The sequence below is a fragment of the Pseudorca crassidens genome, chromosome 16 (assembly GCF_039906515.1).
Source record: "Pseudorca crassidens isolate mPseCra1 chromosome 16, mPseCra1.hap1, whole genome shotgun sequence".
In the NCBI taxonomy this organism is placed as follows: Eukaryota; Metazoa; Chordata; class Mammalia; order Artiodactyla; family Delphinidae; genus Pseudorca; species Pseudorca crassidens.
Genome location: NC_090311.1, coordinates 8,181,223 through 8,207,991, shown reverse-complemented (window position 1 = coordinate 8,207,991; position 26,769 = coordinate 8,181,223). Strand labels below are relative to the sequence as shown.

The 26,769-nt window shown below is 50.4% G+C and overlaps 1 protein-coding gene across 9 annotated transcripts in view; it reads right to left on the bottom strand.

Moving 5' to 3' along the window:
* Positions 1-26,769, bottom strand: part of CHST15 (carbohydrate sulfotransferase 15) — a 99,789-nt gene that overhangs the window by 27,756 nt on the left and 45,264 nt on the right. For all 9 annotated transcript variants that reach the window (XR_010935719.1, XR_010935721.1, XR_010935720.1 and 6 more), the window contains 4 exons: positions 20,234-21,280; positions 19,188-19,527; positions 17,142-17,288; positions 13,832-13,988 (listed from right to left, as the gene is read on the bottom strand). Coding sequence is in view for 6 of the 9 variants with exons in the window: in XM_067709123.1 (XP_067565224.1) it covers positions 13,832-13,988; positions 17,142-17,288; positions 19,188-19,527; positions 20,234-20,779 (1,190 nt within the window). In the remaining 3 variants the exon portion in view is untranslated. The remainder of the gene's footprint in view (positions 1-13,831; positions 13,989-17,141; positions 17,289-19,187; positions 19,528-20,233; positions 21,281-26,769) is intronic.

Genomic DNA, 26,769 nt, shown 5'->3' with positions numbered 1-26,769 from the left:
CCTTTGTTTCTGTCTTATGCCTTTTTCAATGCACACCCTCTAGGGCCCCCCACTGCTCTGCCCGACACCCTGTACTCACACTCAACCCCCAGCTGCCCAGAAACCAGGCTGATTCAGACTGGCTCCCTGCTCTGTGGTGTCACGTTTCTCTCTTTCTCAGCTCCATACTTTCTATTCTGCCAACTTCTCCAACCTATAGCTTCCCTCTTTCCAGGGAAGGAAATTCAGCAAATCGTATTAGGTACCCACAGGTCTGGGGATTATAGATGTGCACCGCTGACTGCACCCAGGGCTTCCGTCGTGGCACTCAGCCAACCTCACCCCTGCAGAGACGGCAGTGCCTTTGGTGCACGGGGCAGCTGCAAACACTCCTTCTCCAGCACCCCTCACCTCTCGCTACAGCTGTAGGCGTTTCCAAAGATTTCCTAAAAAGAGCAGAGCTTCTCAGGGACCAGACTGTCTTCCCCTCTGGCGTTTGGCACGGTGCCTTCTACACGGCCCTTTAGAAATCATCCGCTGCCAGTGTCCACAGAGGACACCTCTGAGAAGTCTTGAGATGTTTGGGATCTGCTCACAGATTGCCTAGAATCCGAACACACACTGGAAAGTGTTCGTACATCTCAGCCTGGTCAGCCAAACCTCCAAAATGACTTGCTTCAAGACGAGTCGTTAGAGATGCTCAGGTGAGTAGATCCTCCCCCAGATCCATGTTCACCCAAATACAGGACCCAGATGACACTACATTTGTCCCCCCATTACAAGTGTCCCCCCACATTGGCCGTGCTCTTTTCCCCCTTCAAAAACAGGACCTCCATCAAGACAAACATGGCACCTGTCACTGCAGGGTCGGTCGTAGTATAATCTAAAAGCTGATGGATAAACGCCAAAACCAGATTTGCACGGACCTCAAAGTGCAGCTCAGCTGTACGCAACTGGGCACCTTGTGGCAATGGGTCTGAGCGAGGTCCCTTCTGGCTCACACATTTCCTAGGAGTGCCGTCGATACTACGACTTTGCCCAAGAAAGACGTCTCTGAAACTGTCATCAAAATCTGTGCCTGATTGGAAGTCCAAGTCCAGAGTTCTTACCAAGGACTCCCACACAGCTATCCAAATTCGCTGGCAGAACTGGAATTCTATCACGTAAACTGCCACTTAAAAACCCACCCCTCGGCTCAAGCTTTCCGTGCTGAGTTTATTTTGTGGTAATAACATTTCTTGTAGGCGTGTGGCTCATAAATAAAACAAGAGCCTCTCAACCTGGCTGACTTTTAAACACACAGTAACTTCATGAAGAATATTAACTTCATGAAGAATCCTTCCATACAATTCTTTAGAGATCAAGAAGTAGTTCTAGGGGACAAACTGGGACGCGTTCAATGGTCCAACCAGGCCAGCCCAGGCCCACCAGGGTGAGAATACTGATCGTCGTCTGTTTGGGGTACAGTGAAATGAACTCAGGACCCCACCTTCTGTGAATCAGGTTCATGGCCAGGCCCACCTCCTCGGGAGGGTGAGGGGAGATTTCTCCTGCCCCTCAGTCCCCCAGGGACCCTGGATCTGCCCACAGGGTGGGTGGGGGGCTCCCCAGAGCCCACACACATGCTGGGATACATGTCTGTAACGAGTCCTTCGTGCCCTGTCTGAGCAGGGCCCTCTCCCCTCCCCCTCCCACTTGGAGTCTACAGATTCCCCAAAAGATAGGCCCAAGTCCTAACCTCCGAGAGCACCTGCAAATGGGATCCTATTTGGACATAGGGTCTCTGCACACCTAACTATGTTGAAGACCTCCAGATGAGATCCTCCTGGATTTACGGTGGGCCCTGAATCCAAGCACTGGTGTCCCTACAAGAAGAGGCTTGGACAGGGACACACGGGGCGAGGGCATGTGAAGACGGAGGCAGAGACTGAAGTGTTATCTACAAGCCAAGGGATGCCGGGATTGCAGAAGCCACAGGAAGCTGGGGACCCATGGAATGGATTCTCCCTCAGAGCTTCCAGGAGGGACTAACCTTGCCAGTACCTTGATTTTGACCTGTGCCCTCCAGAACCATGAGACAATGAGTTTCTGTTGTTTTAAGCCACTACATTTGTGATAATTTGTTACAAGAGCCCCTAAGAAACTAGTCCAGATTCTCAACCCAGATTCCCGAGGAGTCATTTTTGCCAGCCCTCTCTCCCACCCTGAGACCCTAGAAGAGTGACCTGTGTGTACAGGAGGACGATGGCCATGTGGCCAGCTCTTCCGCAGAGAAATATGAAGGAGGAAAAGCAAAACAGGACCCTTACTTTCCCGGAGGGCACTACTGGGTCCTCCCGAAGAATCAGGCTGGTGCTTCAAAGGAATGTCTTCAATGAACAATACTATGATTTCCCCACAACTACTCTCTAGAGAAAAAGAGTCAGATAATGACCTTGGATTAGTGCAAGCCACTTGGATGGGCTAAAACCATTCAGAAAACGTTGAGAAGGACAGCAAATATATCATGAATAAGTATCCAAACGGACCTCGAAACGCTAGAGTAGGCATGAAACGGAGGAGCACCCTAGGGTCCTCGCCCCCCCGTGTCCTCCGCCTGCCTTTTGTCTGTGGAAAAACTGTAGCCGAAGAATAAGTTTAATCAGAGAAGTGAGAAAATGCAGAAACAAAGGAAAACAGTCCAACAGACTAAGTAATACCAGTTTAGTCATAAAGCAAAGCCAAGGACCTTTAGTTCCTCCTCAAGGGCTACAGATCATATTCTGAGCCACATCCTGCGAGCTGTCTAATAGATACTGAAACCCCCGCCAGGTGGAGGAATGATGACCAGACTGTAGCCACGACGTAAGCTGCCACAATTCCGAGACCTGGCCTCAGGAAAATGGGAACAAACTGACCCCAGAACTGAAGATTAATTGTACTTAAAACAATCGAGATGATGCTGGTCAGACGACCGATGACCAATTTCAAGATGATTGTCAGAGGTGGCTGTGCTGTTTCTGCACGCAGCCCCCTCCCTCTGCATATACAAGCTCTTGCCCCCTGATTGTTGGGGGAGGGGGAGTCGGCCTTTGGACAGGCGTCTGCCCTCCCTCACCCCGCTGGTTGCCGGCATCCAAAGTAAAGCAAACTTTCCCTTCCACCAACCTGGCCTCTTCATTGGCTTTCGAGCAGCGAGCAGCCAGACCCCCACTTTCAGTTACAGGCGCACTCATGTAACAAGTGGAAACGTAAAGAAATCAGCCTAAGTGTCCACATTTGAGTCTTTAAAACCAACGGTACAATGATGAAGTAGGGGAAAGAGGCCAACCTGGAAAATGCACAAGGGGTTTAGTTGACATAAGTATATAACGAATCCTCACAGAACTGCAGGGACACTGACGCGACTCCGGATGCATTAATAAAGGTACGGCCTTGAGAATGTGGGAGGGTGTTGCTTCCTCCACCCTGGCAGGTCCCAGCCCCAAAGGACGCTTGCCTTCAGTGCTGGCTGACAGACAGTAAGGGGGAAGGGGCCGTTCCATCTGGAGAAGCAGGACTCAGCAAGAGGGATGCCAGCTTCAACAGCTAAAAGGGTATCCGGAGCTGGGAGAAGACATGTCCCAGACTCCTGAAGGACTGACCCTAGGTAGAAAGGTCAGGAAGAAAGGCTGGTTTGATCCCGTCCAGCATGGCGGGAGCAGCCCCAGCGGCAAAGGTCAAGGCTGGAGGGGCTGAGAGCTCCCTGGCTGGGTGAGGGCCAGCTGACCCGATCCCCGCCCCCAGCCCTGAGTTTTGGTGCTGCCAACCCCCCTCCTGCGGGACCACCTCATCTTCTGACTCTCAAACCCTCCCAAACAGATGGGTGTTATATGTGGCCAGAACTGTTTCCAACAGCAATTCCAAATATAAGTCCAAAGACATTCCAGGCCTCTGTGCTGCGGTTATTTTGAAGGCCACTGGGGCGGCCCTGGGACGGCAGGCCTGCTCACGGGGGTGAGGTGCCTCTTCTGTGCGGGGCAGAGGTCCCAGGACCCCAGCACTGCTGGGAAGGGGAGTGGATGTGGCAGGGGCTCCCTCCACCTGGTGCCTCTGGAAGGGATCGCGTCTCTTCCCAAGGGAACAGAGGAGTGGCCATCAGTGAGCTTGCAGGTCTCAACATGTAAAATCTTGGTGGTTACCCAAGGTCACAGCTGAATGCACCCAACAGTGACAGGGCACTGCTCTGAGCCCAGGTGAGCAGAGATGGGTGTATTGATCATCCGGAAAACAGGGGCAACCACTACTCCGTGGGCCCCCCCTCCAGCCAGGCTCACTCGAGTGCTGTACAGGTTCAGCTCCCAGAATCCTCTTGGTGTCCACCCGCCGCGTGCCTGCTCGTGGCTACTGAGGGCTGCCCTCCCCCGGCCCTGTGCTCGGCACTGCACGTGTATCCTCCTTCCCTGTTCATAACCAGCCTTTGAGATGTGCACAGTCGTTACCAGTCTTACAGAGCTTCCTAAGGTCATGCGGCCCAGGAAGCCTCAGGGCTGGCCCCAAACCCACCCAGGCCTGCCTGACCCCAAAGCCCACTGACCCAGCAGGACCTGGCCCAGCCTCACAGTCTAGGGATGTAGCCAAGTCAGCAGCAGACTTGAGTGGGGCACTAGCCAGCTGATGCTCTGGGGGTTTTGTTTGTTCTTAAGATTTTATTGTTTTAGGTGCAGAGTGATTTGGAAGCAAGAGTCAGTTCTGTTACAGAACTACTCAGTAAGTTACAGGAGACTGAAGAGCAGTCGCACGTGTAATAGAGCAGCAAACATTCAGGACGAACAGGAGTGGCGCTGGCGTGACCAGGAAAAGCAGATGCGTTTACGGAGCACCGCACGGGCATCTAGAAATCACAGCAACAACAAACAGAGGTTCAGGTACCTGTCACAGTTTCCGTCCTCACTTCCTGACCTTTCATCACTTGGATAAGCTACCATTCATTGGTCACTGCAAATAGCTCATTCGATTTTACCCGTCTGGCTCTGAGAGGACAAGGTACACGTTGATCGGCCTTCCCTCAAGGCGGGGCCCCTGCAGGTTCCGGCTCGTGCGTTACTTGTTCAGTGAGACCACCCCCTGCGGCGGGTTTCTCCTCCTTTTGTGATATTTTTGTTCATACCATGTTTAAATTGAGAGGTAATCCACACACTGTAAAATTCACCCTTTTAAAGTGAACGATGTAGTCGTTCACTTTAAACGCACAACGCACGTTTGTGCGTTTACAAGTTTGTAAACGCACAAACTTGTGCAAACACCAGCATCATCTAATTCCAGAACATTTTCATCACCCCAAAGGGACTGATGGCTTTCACCTGTCAGTCCCCAGAGGGCCTGGGTCAGAAGTCGCTCGGATCCCCCAGCCCAAGAGGCCCCCAGAAGCTCGAGCCTCAGGGTCAGGTCTGCCCAGCCAAGTGCAGGCTGTCAGAGGCCTGGAGCTTCGCCATCTCTCCTGGCTTCCGCTCACCCCTCGGCCGTCTCAGGGAGCCGTGCTTGGAGGAAAGACCCGGGGCAGATGCTGAAGCTGTGGTCGGCTGGGGGCGGCCACGGCTGCTGGATGGGCTCACCCCAGGCCGTGCTCGCCCCGGCCTCCCTGTGCTCCCGGAGCACCTGCCGGCCAGCCACATACGTGTGAAAGGTCACATTTTCATCACCAGCAGCCCCGCAGCGTGGGCTCACTCACATCTTCTAATCCACCCCCTCCCCCGTGAGAGCACAGTGTTCCGCGGCTGTGGAGGGTCACATACACGTGGTTACCAAAGTGACAGCCAGAGCAGCCCGACATTACTCTCCATTTGCTGGCGTCCATATCCAAATCACTGATTGATCACTTCCCGACCTCCGATACGGTGTCATCAATAATGATTATATTTATTTTTCCTACAGGAAAAAGTACCCTTTAATGTAGCTGGGAAGGAGGCCCTTTCGTCCACTGAATCACACACCGTGAACATCTCATCACGAGGAACACTGAAGCAGGACTGGCCAGAGCAGCTTATTTGGAGGAAATGTCTCGAGTCACCCAGGCTGTGCCTGCGGGTGACACTGATGCAGTTCATTTTCTGCCAGAGAAGAACATACAGGCTTGAGCCTAAAAAGGTCCAAAGGGATGCAAAGCTTCTGGTTCATGGGGGCTGCCTGGGCCAGGTCTTCTGCTCCCCTTGAGCACGAGAGGGGTTCTGAGTCACCCCACCACCACCACCGTTTCTCCCTGAGCATCCAATCACGGGGCCTTGGTGAACATCCACAGAGGGAGGCAATGCCAACATCCTCTCTACCTACGAGCCCGGTATGTCTCACAGAGCACTTTCACTTGATGCGCCCGTGATCCCGACACCAGGTGTCTCTACAGGTGAGGAAAGGCAGGCGCACAGAGGATGGGTGGGGTACTCCTGGGTAAGGCAGCAGCGAAGCCAGACCTAGATCCCCAGGTGGCGGACCTCATTGCAGAGCGATGGCCACCACTCCCCAGGCTGGCCGGGCTGTGACACGGGCCGCGTTCACTCATCAGCCCCGCACTCTGGGTAGCAGACGTCCCTGAACTCCACCTGGCGGCCCAGAGTCAGCGCTCCGTGCCCGCATCACCTTCCAATCTCTGCAGACCGAGGACAGCGCTCGTCGGCACACAGAGCCTCCCTCTGCAGACCAGCCATGCGGGAACACTCAGGTCTGCCAATGACTTCGTAAACTTCCCCCAAAATAAACAGCATTCCACACACAGGAATTTTCAGCACGATGGTTCTTCTCCCACCAACAACAAGATGCGGTCCCTCCCCAGGCGGTCACTCCTGAACGGCTTTCAGAGAACAGGGCGCGTGGCCCCAGCCCGGAGCCGGCCAGCTGCCCCTCCCTGCCCTGGGCAGCTCACAGCGCAGCTCTATCAAAGTGACCTCACACCACTTCTAGGGCCCATACAAAGGTGTGTCAGTGACACCCAGACAGGCAGCTTCTGAGAAGCAAGATGCCTGAATTCACCAGGAAATTAACAAGCAGCTTAGGACGCCCCCCAACAGTCTTCCTCAAGACCGCTGCCTTAGGATTCCTAACCCTCCAAGGTCTTAAAGCGGGAAGAGAGAAGAGAGCAGGACCTGGGGGGGCGGGGGAGTGGAAATTGATCTGTGGCTGTCGTCACGGCCTTTATACTCCAGCGCCCCTACACCCCGCAACTGCATCTCTTGCCCACAGGGGAGCTCTCCTCATCTCCCTTTGAGAGAGTTTACATTAAAAATCAATCTGTCGGTGCTTTTTAATCCTCGTGCAAATCTGTTATAGAGAAAACATCTCACGGCCTTGGAGCGCCAGAGCTCCTCTTCTGCCTGAGAACATGTCTCTGGCACTAAATCGGTGCTTCCAGAGACCTGGAGAAGTTGGGCCGTTTGGAGAAGGTTTTCGGCACCTGTTGAGTCACAAGAGAGATTCTCGTCCGGAGTCAGAGGCCCACAGCACTTCCGAAGCTTCAATCCGGCTCAGCTCCCTCCTACGAGACCTGGTTACTGCCCTGGGTCAGCATCCTGATGCCGCTGATATGGAGGTAAGTGAATGAGCAGAGTCCAGGCTTAGGTACCTACACAGACTGGCATCCTTACTGCTCACAGAACTTTGCAGAAGAGGGGAGCCATCCTAGTCCTGGCTGCAGTTCAGTCCCTTCACTGAAAAGCCCTGCCCCACCCGAGGTTCAACCTCCCCAGGTCAGACACAGCCAACGGCTGGTGGGTGGGAGATGCCTCGCGCAAGGGCCATCTCAGCTGCGCAGCTCCCCGTGGGGCTGGCTGAGACCTCTGTTGTGACCCCTCCCTCTGTCAGTCCTGCCCTGTCGCCCCTCACAGGGGTTGTCCCGAAAGCACTCATAAACCTCCTGCACACAAAGTGCTGTCTCAGAGTCTGCGCCCCACTAACTGACCTACGACAGAGGTGGAAAGCTTGGATCCTCGGTCAGACTGACATGGGATTGAATCCCAGTCTGGCCACTTATTAACCAGGTGACGGTGGATAGGTGACTTAACCCCACTGAGCCCACACACCTCACCTGTGACGCATCATGACAGCCCTCTCACCTGCTTGCAAAGTTCAAAGGAGGCGATGCCTGAAAAGGGCTTAGCACAGAGCCAGGGTGGAGTAAGTGCTCAGTTACTGCTAGGTTCCCACCCCTCCACTGGATGAAGACTCCAGGAGGGCAGACAGGAAGGACTTTGCTCTCCAATCCATGCAGTGCATCCAGCACATCAAGGTGCTCAATAAACGTCTCGTGAGTACATGAGTGCTTAGTTTGGTTATTGTCATTATTTGCCACTAATGTGGCCTAACAATAATAGCTAATAATTATATAATATTTACCATCTGCCCAGCACTGTTTAAACATGCTACAAGCATTAAGTCATTTAATTCTCACAACTCTAGAGGTAGGACTATTTTCCCCCATTTCACTGATGAGGACGTGAGGCACAGAGAGGTTGAGTAACTTGCCCAAGGTCACACAGCCAGTGAGTGGCAGAGCTGGGGTTCAAATACAGACCATCTGGTCCCTGAGGCTGTCTCTCTACCACAATGATCCTGGGTCCTTGTTCACCACCCACACATGCCACCAGCCACTCTGGAGATGGAGTGAAATTCATGAAAGGTTCAAGGTTCTAGTCCAAAGGTTCATCCCCACTCATTACTCTCTGTTTGAATGAACAACGGTACATAAATGGATGCATTTCATTTAGAGCTTCATTCCTTCCATTCCTAGTTTACCACCATAAGTAGAATAATTATTTAACCAGCCCAGTGAGTTGTTAAAAGAAATCAGTTTATAAAAGCACAGGAAGAAGAAAACTCCTTAGGTTCCAAGGTTCAAAACATTTGGGTCAAAATCAAGTTCTACTCTTAATGGAGCTGTGCTCTCTTCCCTTCTGACTTACCTTCATTAACCGTGAAAACCAAAGGCTCCTGAGGTGGTCATTTCCATGCACTGTGGTAAGACTACACCCAGAGTTAAGACCAAGACCCAGAGACGGTAAAGTCCGTGACCGATGGCGCAGGACCACTCTCCGAACGCCTTCTGAATGAACTACATTGGAGACAACCACCTCTGCGTTAAGAGTCAGCCTCTATCAACCGTCTCACAAATGAAGAGACAGGAGGCCAGTGTGAGCACTGTTGAAAAGAAGTCTTTTCCACTTGAGCACTGAACTAAATGAAGGAAAATCCTGCTTGTAATTGGTGGCTTCTTTTTAATTAACTGGGCCGATTTAGCCTAGTTAATTCAAATTAATTAACTTGAATTTTAAAGTATCATTATCTCTAACATAGAGAAACTTGCAACAGGAATTCCTGGCTGGCCCTTTTGGCCCTTAAGAAACATCCCATCTGCTTTCCACTATTCTCTCTTCCCCTCCAGAAAAATAAATGGACTTGCTGTTTACAACCTCCTCTGGAAACTTTAGAGTGATTGATTTGATTTTGCTTACAATTCCAACATTTTCAAACCCTCTGCCTTTGATCAGTTATAGAAATAAAGGCTAAATGTCAATCTAAAACTAGAAATAAAGGTTTCTCCCCACTCCTCTCCGAGCCTATCTGTAGAAAGAAAGAACAATTTGGTCCAATCCACTGGCAGCAAGCAACTCAGGGAATCTCGCACTTGCAGAAGTGCAAGGTCACGGAATGGCTGAAGTGGCTAACGGCACAGGACCCAGTTAGACTAATAGAAACCTGGGTCCCAAGTGTTTGTTTCTTCAAGAGTGACCTAACCACCCAGAATTTATCATCCTTTCTGGTTGGGATGGGAAATAAGCCAGTCATTTCAGGCCATGAGTCACGGAGTTCAAAAAAGAAGAAATTCCTATTGTTACATACTTTTATAAATGTTTAAAAAGCAATAGAACAGCTGCTACTGTCGGTAACCCACACAGAAAATACACACATGCACACACACTCCCCAACGCATGTGCGGGCCCTGCCACGACACATGGTGCTACACTGGTACTTGCTCTTCTTCCGGCTCTAAGGGTGTGCTTTCCTGGAGGAACAGAGAGCAGCACGGGCAAAGGAGGTGTGCAAGGTAACTTCCTTTTTAAAAAAAAATATTTATTTACTTATTTATTTATTTGGCTGCGCCAGGTCTCAGTTGCGGCACGCGGGATCTTTTAGTTGCGGCATGCGGGATCTTTTAGTTGCAGCACGTGGGATCTAGTTCCCTGACCAGGGATCGAACCCAGGCCCCCTGCATTGGGATCGTGCAGTCTTAGCCACTGGACCGCCAGGGAAGTCCCAGGAGGCAACTTCTAAGATGGTCCCCAAGAGCCTCACTTCTTGGTATTCACTCCCTGTAATCTCCTCCCCTTGACTATGGCCTGGACTTCGTGACTTGCTTCTCATCAAGAGAACGTGGCAAGGGTGATGGGCTGTCACTCTGGTGCTCAGATTACCAAAGATGAAGGCTTCCAACTTGGTAGCAGCTCTCTCCTTTGCTGGCTCTGATGGAGCAAGCAACCTCTGATGTTGTTGAGGCCCAGTGGCAAGGTACTGAGGGAAGCCTCTAGCCGACGGCCAGTAAAGAACGGTGGCCCTCCTTCCAACAGCTCTTGAGGAACTGAATTCTGCTAACAACCACACAAGCTTGAAAGCAGATCCTTACCCAGTCAAGCCTTCGGATGAGGCCCTGCCCTGGTGACACACTGACTGCAACCTTGGGAGAGACCCTGAAGTAGAGGATCCAGGAAAGCTGTGTCAGGTGCCGACGCACAGAAGATAGTGTGAGATAGTAAGTGTGTTGTTTTAAGCAGCCAAGTTTCTGGGTGATTTGTTACGCAGCAGTAGATGACAAATACAGTAGGCAACCCCACGACTGGGTCAGCTTCCTGATGAGGCTGTCACCATGGCAACCTGCCCTTCTCCTTGGTACCATCACATGCATCATGAGAGTCAATGTCTCGCTTTCCTGACAAAGTACAGCTCCTGGAGGACAGGCACCTACACATGTCTGCTCGGCACCAAACATGGTGCCCAGCATGTGACTGGGAATCGGAACATTTTAACTGATGATCTCTTTCTGTTAAGTGAGCACCAGGAAGTTAAGAACCTTCAGTTTCTGGTATAAATAGAGTATCTGTTCCTCAAAAAAAAAAAAGGAAACAAGAGGACACCATCTTGGGCCCAAGAGCCTTCTAAAAGGGGGATTTTGGGCTGGAGTCTGAGAGGAGAGTCAGGCAGGTCCAGCTCCCCACTCAGTGCCTGAACCCAGGCAGCATGACGACCCTACCTATTAAAGGCTCGCCTTTATGGTGCATGTGTCCTCAGAGGTGGACTCAGGACTGTGGAGAGAAAGGGACACACTCAGGAAAGCTGGCCCCGCTCTCCAAGAGAACACGCGGTCCTTCCCTTCGTGCTCTCCATTCTCCCTACTCAGAACCCTCCTTCCCCTTGACCACCTTGCTACTCTGTTCACTTGGCAAACTCTTACTCAGCCCTCAAAACCCCGCCTGGCCTCAGCTCCTCCAGAATGGCCTTTCTGGACCCCCGACTAGGAGCTCCTTCCCTCTTTGGTGCCACACTTCGCCCTCCCTCCCCACCCAGGCTGAACCGCAGACGGTAACGACCATGGCCACGCCTGTGAGCACCCCATCCCCAAGGCTCCCACCTCTGTGCCCAGGGAGTGACAGAGGCTGAAGTTTCACCCTCTTGGCCCTCTGGAGTCAAGGCAGTGTGACCTCCCACAGAAGGAGGAACAGGGAGATGTGACAGGAAGACACTGGACGAGCAGCGAGCACCCCCGAGAGAGAATGTTCCGGCCTCGTGAACTGCAGCAGGGGCGGCCCGGGGGCGGGGGGCGGGGGCATGGCAGAGCAGCTGTGAAAACACCTCAGTGGGCAGCGTGGGGTCACTTAATCACCAGGCCTTTCAAGGCTGACGGTTATGTAATCTTGTCCACACAAGAATATGGCTGGTTTGTGTCAAGTGTTCTCAAGCCGTGGGGGACCAGCCCACGCTCTGAGCAGAAGGGTCAGATTCCTGCCTCCCGAGGTATGGGAACTAGCAGGCAGGACGTGGCAAGCTGCTCCGAGGTCAGGGCTGCCTCCTTAGCAGAGCGGACGGATTCCCGAGGCTGAAGGAGGTGCAGCATCGAGACAGGCCCCATGGTGCGACACAGGAGGGCTGCAGGGGTGGAGACGGAGCAAGGGCCATCCAGCTCTCTGACCAGATGACTGTGGTGCCCGGGGGCCATTCGGAGACGCCACGATGGGGACAAGGAGGTAAATCAACAATTCGAAATGAAAGAAGCAAGATGTAAGACTGCATATTCACACAGCTGCACACCACACGCGCGCGCACACACACACACACACACACACTACACTTATCTACAAAGATACGTACTTTGGAAGAAACTAAGCAAAATAAAAATAATGACTATCTGGGTGGGAGATTATAGGTGTTTTTAAAATTGTCATCATCGGCAAGGCTACGGGGCCAGGAATGTATGCCATCCAAGGAAGGAACTGGGGGGTGTTAGTGTCCTAGGGCTGCTGTAACACTACCACAAACTTGTGGCTTATTACAGCAGGAATTTATTCTCTCACAGTTCTGAAAGCCGGAAGTCTGAAATCCAGGTGTCAGCAGGGCCGGTTCGCTCTGGGGCTTCTGAGGAGAATCTGTTCTGGGCCTGTGTCCCACTGCTGGGGCTGCCGGCCTCCCCGGGCGGGCTCGGCTTCTGGCAGAATCACTCCAACCTCTGCCTGCAGCCTCACATGTGTGCTCCCTGTGTCTGCAGGTCTCGGTGTCCAAATGTTCTCTTCTCATAAGGACACCAGCTCTTGGATTAGGGCCCACCCTCGTCCAGTGTGACCTCATCTTAACCTGAGTCCGTCAGCAAAGACCCTATTTCCAAACAAGGTCACATTCACATACATCTTTGTGGGCAAGGGTGTCATTAATTAATGAAACCCATAACAAGAGGCATTTAGCTCAAAGGAAAATAAGACACAGGGCTGTGGCCGCCGTCTTCAATATCCGGCAGGCTCTTCCGTTTAGGATTAGACGTGGCCTGCGTAGGGAAGAAATGGGTCCGAAGTGTCGATGCTCCCAAAAGACAGACTTGGGCTCAAAACAGGAAGGATGCTCTCTCAGAGCTGTCTGAGCAGGACTGGCCATTCTGGGTGGGGAACTCCTGGACCATACTGGAGCCTCTTATCTCTGGTGTAGGGGTACTGGCCAGGGCGGGGGCGGGGGGCAGGGGTGGACTAAATGATTTTAAAGTCCTGGCAGCCCTAAGACTCTGCCATCCGCACAGGCGTCGTCAGTGACCTCAGCATCACCCAGTGCCAGCCTGGCCACCCTTAGACAACCCTCGGTTCAATACCGTGCTAGCCTGGCCTCATCTGCACCGGGCACCTCCTGCCCTCTGCAACAAAGCAGCTCTGTCTGTCGTTTTCTGCCTTTTGGTGTCTCAAGGAAAGGTGAGCTTGCACGTTCAGAGCCAACAGGATAAAGGCATCAATCAAGTCGGGAGACAAGGAATTCTAGGAGTTAAACCCTGCGGAGAGCTTCGATATCCCCAATTCTAAGGGCATTTTTCATGGCCGGACATCACCCAAGGGGCATGTCCCGAGGTCAGACCGGCCGAGGCCGCAGGCCCACAGACCAGGGTCAAAATGGCTAAGGAAAAAATCCTCGGTTTGTTTAGATGCAGTGAAGATTGCCCCAAGAATAATGTTTACATAAGCAACAGCAGTAACATTGCAAGTTAAGCTTGTTTATTTAAAAAAAAAAAAAGAAGCAGCAGCAAAATCTTGTTTCTGATGAGAGAGAAGACTGTTCTTCAGAACTGCCTTTTCTTTTCCCAGAACGAAAAATCTACACTGCTCACCTCTCCACAGGGTCCCTCAGCATGACGATCAGTTTCGCGTCTGGCTGAAAGGCGTGGATGAAGTCCTGGGTCAGAAAGGGGGGCTCGCCATCCGTGCTGTTGTCGTAGAAGAACGTCCAGGCGTTGTTATCCCACATGGTGGAGGCGCTGGCCTCCCCTGGAAACGGAAAACGAGTGAGCAGTGCTGAGTTACGGGCTCCCACAGAGCGGCCTGAATTAGGGGCCAAACCTGGCTGTGATACCTTCTTAAATAGGTGTTAGCGGGTGAGCTGGTCTGCCACGCTGGCAGACGGGACTCCAGGAAAAGGAGGCTGATGACCACCCTCTGCTGCCGTGTCACCCCCTCCCCTCTGTGACCTCCATCTGGAGATCGAGGTGATCCACGCAACACTGAGCACCCCTCTTCCTCCCAGCTCCTCTCTCCAGGATGTGCCAAAAAACCTCTACTAGCATCTGGCCTCCCAATTTCACGATGTTTAACTTGCTAACGGTGCATAGCCCTCTGGCATTTTAAGGGCCCGCTGAGACTGTACTAGATGGTTCCCTTCAGAAAGTATCAGGGATGAAGGAGAAGTTCGGGGATCCGAACTTCTGGGTTAATCATTTTGCTCCTTGAAATTGCTGTGGCGGCCTTTTTCACTGATCATTTACTTTTCTCCCTCTCAATGACAGTTATTGCTTCCGGCATTGTTTTTATCCTCATTTCTCATTAGGAAACTGCACGCAATCTGCATCAATCTTCCCTTGAAATCACAAGGGTCGGTCCCAGTGCACATTCTAAGACCAAACGAGAGGAAGGCTTTGCGGGAAGGCTCATGCGACCTCGGTCCTGCGTGCCCATCCACCCCGTCACCCTGCACACAGGTGGCATTCACTCAGTGCTGACTGCGTGAGCAGGAAGCTGGTTCTAGCCCCTGTTTGATCACAGTCTGTGTGAATGAAGCATGATAACGTTAAACACACATTCTAGGACAGGGGAAAGGACAAGACACAGACATTTCAACATTTCTATCTCGGATAACTGAATCAATTCCCTGACTTTTTTTTTTCAGGACCATCTTCAGAGACTTAGAAAGAAAAACAAATCAATCAATTAATTATACACTTGATTTCCCAACACTTTACATGGGATTATACGATACATCTCCAAGTCACTTATTCAGTGAAAATCTGAGCCAAAAGACTAAGTCTCTTTGATCAGTGATGAGCACATCCCAGTCATGCAGAGTGTTAGCAGGGCCCGATTTATTCTGTTGGATGTGCCATCATGTCCAGGTGAGCATTACTATTCTGATCTTTATTTCTATTTTTTTTTAAGAGATAATACCATAGAATACAGAAAAAACAAGTCAATCAGAAGTCCTCTGAAAATTCTACTCACAATGAATAAGGGAATATTAGGACAAGGGAAGTATCTAAAACTTAGTTGGCACAAATTCTGTCAGTCCCATAAATGAACTGGTTCTACGCTTGTCCATCCACCCATCCATCTATCCATCCTTCCTTCATTCATCCTTCATCCATCCAGGCAGAAAGCTCTGATTTGGTGTCTAATATGTGCCCGGCACTATGCCTGGCACTGGGGATAGATGCAGGAAACAAGACAGACCCTTCCCTCTCAAACCTCGTAATCTAGGGGAAGATCAATAATTCAATAAACAATCAGAGCCCCACGTGAGCACCTTGACAGGGCAGAGCCGGGTGGCCATGAGAGCAGAGGCAGGGGCCTTTCTCTGCACTGGGGAAAGGTTCTCTGGCCTATCCCCAGCCCAAAGAACCCAGTCACTTGAGTCCTTCATGACTCCAGCCATTAGCCCAGACCACTGAGAAAAGGCCCTCTCTGACGCATCAGCCAAGATGAAAAAAGACCAGTATGCTTCTACCAAGGATCTAACGAAAGAACTGAAGCAGAGTTCAATCACATTTCAGGGCTGGGAAGAGCCCAGAACTGATCTGGCCCAACAAGCCCATTTTACAGATGAGCAGACTGAGTTCACGAACACAAAGACCGACGTGTCACATGGCACAGAGCGGGCTGGTGGCACGATCAGAGCTGGATGCCGGCTTTCCATCTACCGTAAAATTGAATAAACTCTGCTTCAAGTGAACATCAGAGCTGTAGATATATTCCTTAGTTTTCATTTCTAAATCCAGAAGTAAATAAAATTAGGAAACCAAACTAAAGCCTTCCTTTTTCATTCATTATCTTAGGCTCTATTTCTGGACCCTAGGATGCATATTTTTAGCTCTTTCCTAAGAACATGAGATTTTCCCAGAGGCATATGGTATGGGAGTCACAGTCAAATATTAATTAAGATTTGTAATTTGAGGTGTTAGAACTCAAGGCTGCAAGAAAATAGCTAGTAGCCAGTTCACACTGGGTGAGAGGGTGTGATCTCAACTGGCTCCTAGGACCCGATTTCTTTGAGTTAAAAATAAATAAATAAATTGGGGCTTAGGCGTGTAAGCCTGTCCCCCTGGATATGGGAGTCAAGTAAACATCCATCTTTCAAATGGTTGATTCCAATTCCTTTTAGTCACTAATAGAGTCACCGAATTTAGAGAATCAAAACATAACAGATTTAGGAGAATAAAAAAATAGATCACTGCCTCAGGTAATCAATTTAAGCAAAATATGTGATTCAATTTCTCCCTTTCAGAGGTGTAAGTGGATAAATGTCTTCTCCTAAGCTGAATCCAATAGAGAGAGTGAATAGATATGTTTTTTATAAAACACTCTTGTGAATTTTTTTTTAATGACTATTAATCAAACCACCTCATTTTGAATGTCTAAAGGCATCAGCTTGACAAGGCCTAAGCTTTTTCAACAGCAATTAGTCACCCACGATGCAATAGGGCGGCGTCTGTTTCAGGAGAGGCCACCTCCGTCTTTGCAGGGTCCCAGCGGCCAGGGAGTACAAAAGCCCCAAGAATTAAACTGATGACTAACTGGTTCATTTTACATTCATGATCCCCCAACCAAACTTACTCAGGTGGGTGTATCATGAAAAGAAATCAAGCATGCAAGCTTAATTCAAGTAAACGCAAAGAAATGGCAACTTTTCCAAAAAACCAGTTCCGGTGTGCTTGAGTCTCCACGGAACTAGAGTCTACTAAACATTTCTGCTTTATTGAAGTTGCACGAGCACTATGAACCTTTTACACGGGGGTGAGAGTGATGGCTAGCGGGGAAGTGCATGCACGGCAGCTGCCAGCAGCCAGCATGCAAATGCTCGCAGGTGCAGTGAAGCCCGGCCTGGCCCGGGGCAGAAGCAGGGGGGCCCTCGCGGGAGTTACACGGACGCCATACCGATAATGATTCTATTCATCTTGCTCTGTTCCTTTGCAGAGCTGGCCTGCAGTCCTTGATGAATCTGGTGTGCAGCCAGGTCAAAGAGGTCCAGATAATCTTCCACGGGATAGCGGTCCCGCAGACCATCTCTCAGGCGGACGATTCCTACAAGAACCAGGAAGCAGGAGTTAGGACAAAGCTGCCACGGCTGGGCTGATGGCTTCTGGGGAGTGACCACAGGGGATGGAAAGGTCCAAGGGCCCAGCTGCAGCAGCCAAGGCTCAGCCCGAGGAGCTGCAAGAGAGGGAGGGGCGTCTGTGAATGGGCCATGATCCTTTAACTCACGTGCACTTCGAGGGGTGGAATGCACCACCATTAAGCTGCACGGTAGCCGCTGAAAGGCTGGCATGCCTGTTCAAGAACTAGAATCGAGTCTACTCGGAGGGACAGAGAGTTTGGGGCCAGTTAACATGTGCACCAGGTGAGGCCCCCCAGGGGCGGGGCAGCAGTGGTGTCAGGATACACACACTGAATCAAAAGAAAAGGCAGCCCATCGGAGGGGCGGCATCCTTTGAAACTCAGATGAGTCTTCTACACCAGGGCCGACCAGCATCTTCCTGAGGTTCTATTCCATCAAGCAGTCTGTCCATCTGTCCAAACAATAAGGGGAATCGATGGTCCCCGGACAGACACCTGGGTTATTCTGGCATCAGCCACATGCAGCCTAAATTCTGCCCTTGCCTCTGAAGTGGGTACATTTCACTTGAAAATGTACTGACAACACACTGCCCTAAACCACAGCCACCAAGGTTAATGGAAAGTGGAGAGAGAGCATCTAGGGGCAAAACAGCAAGAGGTTCAAGGTGACACTGGAGCCCAGACTCCAGAGGCCCACATGCCCCTGTGCCTCTCTCTCCTCTGCCAGTGGGAACCTGGTTTGCACGGGGGAAAATGGTGAGCTGCGTAGGGGAGGCCGCTCTTCAGACGAGTAGAGAAACCCTGGCTCCCACAGCTGCCGCCGCCAAGCACAAAAGACACATGTACGCTTCTGTTCACTCCAGGAGGAACAGCAAAGGGATTCAGTCAAACGTTTGTCGGGAAACACATTAAGAGTTGGTCTCAACTTAGGCTGTACTACGGAAAACGTTCAAAATTCCCTTCCAAGCAACCTAGGTCCTTTGCACGGAAACCACCCTCGACGGCTTCCCGAACTTTGGCGTTTGTCATCCCTTACCTCCAGTGACCAAACATCTCCTGGCATAAGGGAAAAGGTTAAGGAGAGGAAACAGTGACCCAAGGGCGGATGGGTGGCTCGAGCAGAAGGCAGCCTGCATGCCAACCCCGCGGGAAAGGGGTGGGGTGCTGTGAGCAGGGTCTCCCAGAATTATCTCCCTGGGGCTTTCATTCTGACCCTGCGAAGCCGAAGGGTCAGGTCAGAGAAAAGAAGCCCGAAGCAGCTTAATGACAGGCTCAGGGCCCTGAGATGAACTGGCAGGAAGCGGAAGCCCTGCTCATGCAGCCGTCTTTCTCTCTCCTGCCACCTCCGGGGGTGGGCATGTGGGTGCCGGGCTCCAGCAGGAACAGCACGGAGCTGGGAGCTGGATGCACAGCCCCCGACAGACGTCCACCCGGCCAGCACTCACCACTCCCGGGTGCTGCGTGTGCCCTTCCGAACAAGAAGAGCTGCTGATCCTGACCCCTCGCCCTCGCCCTCCCCACCGCCGGGGCTGCATACATGCTCACCGGGTGGTCGGGAGCTGGGTGCTCGGTCCTGCTGGATGTCTGCCTGGGGATCCCTAAACAGAGAATTGTCAGATCTCTGCATCTTGGCATGTTTTCTCATCTCCCCGCCCTGCATCCCTCCTGGGGCCTCGCACAGCCCTGCTCGGGTCAGTCTCAGGGCTCCCACGCCAACCCTGACCATGATCCCGAACCTGACGGTGACCCCTGATCCCGCCCCCGACGTGCGTGTAAAGAGCGACTGGATGAAGGAGGCACCGGGCTTGGTGAGAGACCCCCACGTGCACCGTCACCACGGGGACCGGGGACCGCGCTGGCACGCACCGAAGCGCTTCCGGGTCCACCAGTGCGGCTCCTTGATGGCGGAGAACTTCACTTCCGGGTGCAGCCGCAGGCGGTCGTAGAGGTCGGTGGTGCCGCACTTGGGCTGCCCGATGATGTAGAAGTGCGGCAGGCAGCGGAGGCGGAAGTGCTTGCCGTGCGCGTGGGACAGGTGGCCCCAGAAGGCCTTGCGCAGGGCGTCGAAGGTGGAGCGGAAGCGCTTGGAGTAGAGCACGTAGGAGTTGGTCAGATAGGGGTCGGTGGTGTTCCTCCCCGTGAACTCCTCGTACCAACAGGGGCTCTTACTGTTGGGGAGGAATTTGTGCGGGATGACTGAAAACATCTGCGGTCAAAAAGACAAAAAGGGGGAGAGACGCACCGAGGGGAAAACATTAGCACAAGCACATTCTGTCCACAGTATGATCCTGTCCTGAGACTTATTCCAGCGTTCACATTGGAACTATTATTGGATGACGACTAAATACTAAAACAAAGCAAAACTTGGTAAACAGCCAATGACCATGCATTTCCTTAACCCCAAATAAAAATAAAATTTGGAGAGAATGAAAATAAAAGTTCAATCAAACTCCATTCTACCATGATTCACCTTGCACACACACACACGCACACACACACACACAGCAATCTAACTAAATTAAAGAGTTGGAACTTTTGACTATGTAGCTGGATATTTAAATGGCCGTTAGAGGCAAACACTGTGATTAGGACAGACTAGAAACAAGATGACGGTAATCTACAAAAGCAACGTTAACTGCCAGGGCCACATTTCAAGCAAAAAGTCCCGGGAAGGAATTATTGGGAGGGGCGTCCTTCAACATTGCTTGCTGCGCCATTCAGTACAGAATTCCCTTCTCTGGGCTAACTGCGTGGACACGGACCTCCCAGTGAGCTCTCATCCATAAGGCTGTCAAATTACCATTGCTACACTTGAGAAATTTTTGGTCATTTTCTTCCCAAAGGTGGTGACAGGAAAGGAAGCAGCAATTTTTTAAAAATCAGTCCACAGAAATGAGCACCAGGCTACTCACGTGCAATTCCTGCTTCTTGAGATCTTCCACGTCTGGGAGCTGTCTGGTTGTGAACTCAATCCTGGCTGTGATGCTGCTGATAATTAATTTAATGCTTGGATCGTCCTTCACGTACGAAATATTATTTACAGAGGGTTGGTGATGATGCTCTTTTGTGTCACTCGGATTTTCACCATCCATCAAGCTGGGATTGCTGGGGAGGGCTCCGTAATGGAAAGGTGATGAGATCAGAAGCTCTTGGTGGACCCCAGAAAGGATGTAGGAAGCCATCACCAACGTCATTATTATCAATCCAAAAACGAGGCTGCATCGCTTCCCCTTCTTGAAGCGCAGAAACCCACTCCAGCTCTCATTCCCTTCAGCCCTCACTTCGAGAACGGCAAGCAAGTTCATCTGCTTACCGTCCACTCGAAACACAATTTTGTTTTCTCCTTTGCACATGGGGCACTCCTGGCGACTGTGATGGGGGCCTCGTCGGCAGCTGACCTGCTGTGTATGTGCTTCGTCGGGCAACAGCTGGATGCAGCAATTAATGCAGTGCCTCATCGTAATGCCCTTGGGCTGCTGGCCCGCCGAGCCATGGGCGAGTCCCCAGGGAGTCCGGATGCCTGCAAGTCGTGCTGGAAAACTTCAAGGACGTCTCGTGATCACATACAATGGTTGAAAGGCACAAGCAACAGAAACATATAAAAATGATCAGGCGCTAAAACACCAGAGAATGAGGATGCGTGTTCTTTGGTTCGACTCCGAAAGACAACACGAATGATCTCCAATTGTCATGGTCTGTAAGAGCCACTGCAATCCTGGAAAAAGCCACAAGGTCGGGAGCAATTCTTCCTGTCCTTCAGGTTTTTCCCATGGCACCAAATGAAGTGGAGGAGTTCTCACTGGAGAACATGGGAACACCCAAGGGATTAGAAGATCTCATGGCCTCAATGAAGGATGGACTGGCGCACCACCCACACAGAGTCCATGAAGATTTCTTCTTTTACAGCCTGTGTTCCTTTGAAATGTTTCCTCTTCAAAATCTTTAAGATGTCAGATTGCCTAAACAACAGAGAAAAGAGGTCGTATTACATTATGTGATGATAGCAATAACCCTGGGACCATCTTCCAAGGAGAGACGTTCACGCTTCTTTTCCACTTCTCAATTTTGGCCAAGCTGACTGGGTCACAAGCAAGTTAATCATATAGGATATATGAAAATCATATAGGATAAAGGGAGAGGTTTCGGGTCTTTGGTGCTTGGCTTTGGAGTTCAGTCTCTGCCTCCAAATGTGGCCCCAACACCAGCGCCACCAGCACCATATTAAACACCTCCTACTTTACACAACCCACATATTCTGTTATGCCTTTGCCTTGACACATCTAAGTGACTGGATCCCCCTGTCCCAGGACTTGCAGTCATTCTCAGATTCATGCACAGTCAGACTATGAATTTGAGGGATGAATTGAAATATCAGTGCTGTTAAGTCAACAAAAAATCCAAGAAGGAGGATGTTTAGGGTGGGAGCAGGCAGAGAAAATGGTTTTTACTCTCCCAGTAGCACCAATAGTCTCTTAACCTAGAGCTAACATTTATTACTAGCTTAGGACGCAAAAGTTAATGAAAATTTAGAAACACTGAAATGATTTTCTCCTTCAGTAGAATGTATCATATTAAAAAATTTTTTTGACTTTAAGTAATTAAGCAATTAAATCCAACGTGCAGTATTCCCCTGAGCAACAGAACACTTTAGACCCTAAAACAATTTTTCACTTTCATCATCCTGGGGAAAACATGACTCTTCAAAATCCATTAACAGAATCCTGCGGTTATAAAATGTATTGTTGCCCAAATGACACCTCTTTGTGGATGTTGTAAAAAGAGCAAAGAAGGAGACCTACTTAGTTTGCAGCAGTGGTATAACAATGCTAACCAGCTAGCTATGTGACCTTGAGCCAGCCATATAACCTCTCTGAGCTCTGGTTTCCTCACCAGTCAAATTAGGATAAAAAGTACCTCCCTTTCAAGTGTGTAACAAGTAGTATATCAGCTAATGCATGTGAAGACTTTGCATAATGCCTACACATATTGAGCATCCCATAAAAGGTAGATAATAATAGCATCATCAATGACTATTACTCTTATTTTTTAATTGTCAATGGATGCCAAGAACATCTGAAGTGAATCAAGGATGGGTAATCCCATCCCGTTATTTTTCCTTAGCACCTCAGAATCACCCAGGGGTGGCAGACTCACCTCCAATTCTGCATACACACACCCCTCCAACAATCCTAGAGAAGGTGATATTAACTAACCCTGCGTTAAGCCCCCTCTCCCGTTGGCTGAAAGGCTGAACAATCAGAACTCACCAGCAGAAATATTCCCTCCCCTTGGACCAAAAGGCCCATGTTTTGTCAAAACACAATGACCAAGAAATAGCCAAGCAGTTTCCTAAAACATCTTCCACAAAATGTCCTGCGTGTTGTCCATAGGTCAGTGCTTAAATTACCTGGAGAAAAGGTGAGATGGACCAAACTACACAGACTTCTTTAGAGTAGGATTTTTCACAGGAGAAGAATAAAATACACAACGTTTCCAAAACATAATTGGCCAAAGAACTCTCACTACTGTCTCAAGGAAGCAGTTTGAGGAATGCTAGCGAGCAAAGGCTGAGATACGGGTCAGAGCAGTTCTGAGAAGTGCAGAGGAGCAGGGGCTGTGGGAGGGTTCGGCTGGAACCAGGCCAGTGCCTCGGGCCGCCACCCACTCATCCCAGAGAGCAGTGGGAGGACGTGCCGGGAACCTCAAGGCTCAAACCTCTGCCCCCAACTTGTTCAACCACCCCTGACCCATCACTGGGTACAAACAATTCTCCCCAACAGGAGAAACAACAGGGCAAGCTCCCCTACTTGGAAACCCACTCACTAGGCCAAGAAAACATTTTTCACACGCCAAAAACAAGGCCACGTGGGGTTAAAATAAGGCTCCAACCAGCATCGCAGCGGGGAGCCGGTCGCACCCTTCTGTCTCTCTGGCTACAGGAGGCCTAATTCAATTTTTTTCCAAACATGGTTTTTGAAGCTCCAAGACAAGAATGTACAAAATCTGGACCCAACAGGATGGGCAAAACATTCCTCAACAAGAACAAAGGTTTCCTTTGACAAGCAAAATAAACAAATAGACCTGAGTAGGCAGAGACGCGGACAGTCTCAACCGAGAGGCCTGGGACGTGGTGAGCCAGAGGATTTGTCCCCTGGGCAGGCTGCACCCTCCAGCCAGACCTCCCACTCCACGTCTCACTTTTTTTTTTTTTAACATCTTTATTGGAGTATAATTGCTTTACAATGGTGTGTTTCTGCTTTATAACAAAGTGAATCAGTTATACATATACATATGTTCCCATATCTCTTGCCTCTTGCGTCTCCCTCCCTCTCACCCTCCCTATCCCACCCCTCCAGGCGGTCACAAAGCACTGAACTGATCTCCCTGTGCTACTATGCGGCTGCTTCCCACTAGCTGTCTATTTTACGTTTGGTAGTGTATACATGTCCATGCCTCTCTCCCGCTTTGTCACAGCTTACCCTTCTCCCTCCCCATATCCTCAAGTCCATTCTCTAGTAGGTCTGTGTCTTTATTCCTTTCTTACCCCTAGGTTCTTCATGCCACGTCTCACTTTTTAAATGTAAAACGGGGAGCAGAGAACTGGGGAGACAATTCCAGATGCCTTAAGGGCTTCAAAGAAACACTCTCCTCTAATTCATTCATTCCTCCCTTCTGTGATTCACCAGATCCCTTCTGAAGGTAGATTGTGCACTGGGCACTGCCCGAGATGCAAGTCCAGGTGTGGAGGCCTGAAACCAGCATGCGATGGGGGCTGTGATGTCATAAAAAATACGTATTCGGTCTTTGTCCCCTGTTCCTGGCGCAGAGCTTCTAAAACGCTTGGAACTTCCTGAGTGATAGGGGTGACAGGGACAACACCTTTTGTTATTCATAACAAGCCCCTTTCAACCACACCTCAGCTTATGCTTGTGAGGTGACTATTGCTGGGGCCCCCAGAGAGCTTCAGGATGGGGCTGGTAGCCAGAAAGACCAAACCTTGATTAGAAGCTTGGAACTTTCAGCCCTGCCTCTCCAGCCTCCAGGAAAGGGAGAAGGGCTGGAGATTGAGTTAATCACCAATGGCCAAAGATTTAATCACTCATGCCTACACAATGGAACCTCCATAAAACCCCCTAAACGACAGGATTCTGAGAGCTTGCTAGTTGGTGAGCTCATGGAAGTGCTGGGCGGGTGGTGCAGCCAGAGGGGGCGTGGAAGGTCCAAGACCCTCCCCGCAGACTGCCCCGTGCGTCTCCTCCATCTGGCTGTTCTTGTATTATCTCCTTTGTAATAGTCAGTAAGGCACTCTCCTGAGTTCTGTGCATCATTTTGGCAAATTATGGAACCTGAGGAGGGGGCTGTGGGAACCTCTGAATTTGCAGCCAATTAGGACAGAAGTGTAGGTAGCCTGGGGACCCAAGACTTGTGACTGTGGCCTGAAGTGGGGGCAGTCTCAGAGGACTGAGCCCTTGACCCGTGAAGTCTGTGCTAATTCCAGGGAGTTACTGTAAGAATTCAACTGAATTGTAGGACACGCAGCTGGTGTCTTAAGAGTTGGAGATTTTGCTGGTGTGGGAAAAAACCCCGGGGTTTTTCCTCTCTTGGAGGAAAAAACTGTAAACCTATCTTACACTTACAAATTCCATCAAAACATATGGCCAGCGTATAGTATGTCAAATACTTGACTGAAAACAACAGCCAAGGCTTCCCCGGTGGCGCTGTGGTTGAGAATCCGTCTGGCAATGCAGGAGATGCGGGTTCGAGCTCTGGTCTGGGAAGATCCCACATGCCGCAGAGCAACTAAGCCCGTGCACCACAACTACTGAGCCTGTGCTCTTAGAGCCCGTGAGCCACAACTACTGAAGCCTGCACGCCTAGAGACCGTGCTCCGCAACAAGAGAAGCCACTGCAATGAGAAGCCCGCGCTCCGCAGCAAGGACCCGACACAGCCAAGAATAAAAAATAAATAAATAAATTTATTAAATAAATAAGTAAATATAAAAACAACAGCCCATATAACCAGGTGAATACATTGCTGTGAGCCTTTGTAAGTGCAGGACCTGGAGCTTGGAGGCTTCCAGGCCACCCTTGTCAGCCTCGACAGCAATGGTGCCGGAGTGACCATGACAGGGAGGGCTTTTCTCCACCAGGAGTTAGGGGCTGCAGGGCAACAGACAATAAAAAGTCACAAATGAATAACACCATCTCAGATGCTAATAAAGGGTAGGAAGAAAATATAAAGGGAGAAAACAAGGAAACCCTTGAACAGGAGCTCTCAATGCCGCACCAGGGCCGGATAATTCTTTGTTGTCAGGGGCTGTTCTGTACACTGTAGGATGTGTAGTGGCATCCCTGGCCTCCATCCCCTGGGAGAGCTGATGCCTTAGAGGAAGGGGAGGTAGAGTAGAGAGGATGGCCAGGGAAGACCTAACTCAGGAGGGGACCTCTGAATGATGAGAAGGAAGCCAGCTACGTGGAGATCAGGGAAGTAAAGACCGCATGAAGAAGAGAAGCTGGAGATCAAAGCCCATGGGGACCACCAGGAGAGCAGACCGCTGGGCTATGCGGCAGGTGCGGGCGGGGGAAACGGATGGGAGAAAAGGCAGGGGCAAGACTCTGGAAGGCTGGGTCAGGGCTAGGATTTGTCCAAACACAAAGCGTATTTGTATTTGCCCAAATACATAGATGCACACTATGTATGGTTTCAAAAAGATCTTTAAAATAAATATAACTATGAACTAACGTAACTCGGTGAAGAAAAATCAGATTCATGTGACTGGACTGAAAGGAAAATGGATTGCTGCTTTCTTCCTGGATTGGCCTTTTCCATATGCCACCAATTATCCCAAGAACAGTCATTCCGAAACCTAACACCCAGGTTATTCTTTCTTAAGAAATAAGCAATGGATATCACTGCACTTCACCTGTCTGGAATGTCCACGTTTTGGTGCCAGTGGACTCAGAAGAGAGGGGACACTTGGCGCTCCCATTCAGGTATTAAACCAGAGTTCTCAGGTATACATTTCAGTGAGATTGCTCCCCAGCCTGGGCTCAGCACTGTGCCCTGTGCATGCAGGCTGTAATTGTGGGAACCTAGTACCACCGTAAGAGATCACATAACTGGTCCCAAAATAGAAAGCGTTCAATTACCCAGCCCTGGCTAGGATGGCCCCTATTAACCTAGGCACCCCGAGCATCATTAGCAAGCCGTTTATAACAAAGCTGTAATCGAGAGACCCAGATATACCACTTCAGATTAAGTAATTGAATGCCCCCTCAGTGTAAGATCGATAAAGGGCATCCAATTTCACCCTAGGAAAAACTTATTAAATTATTGTAGCTCGAAGCTGATATGGCAGAAGAAAGATGTACAAAACTTCCAAAGAAATCTGGATGAATTTAAATAAATAGCTTCATTTAGGTGGAACATTTACATCTGCCCTCTGGG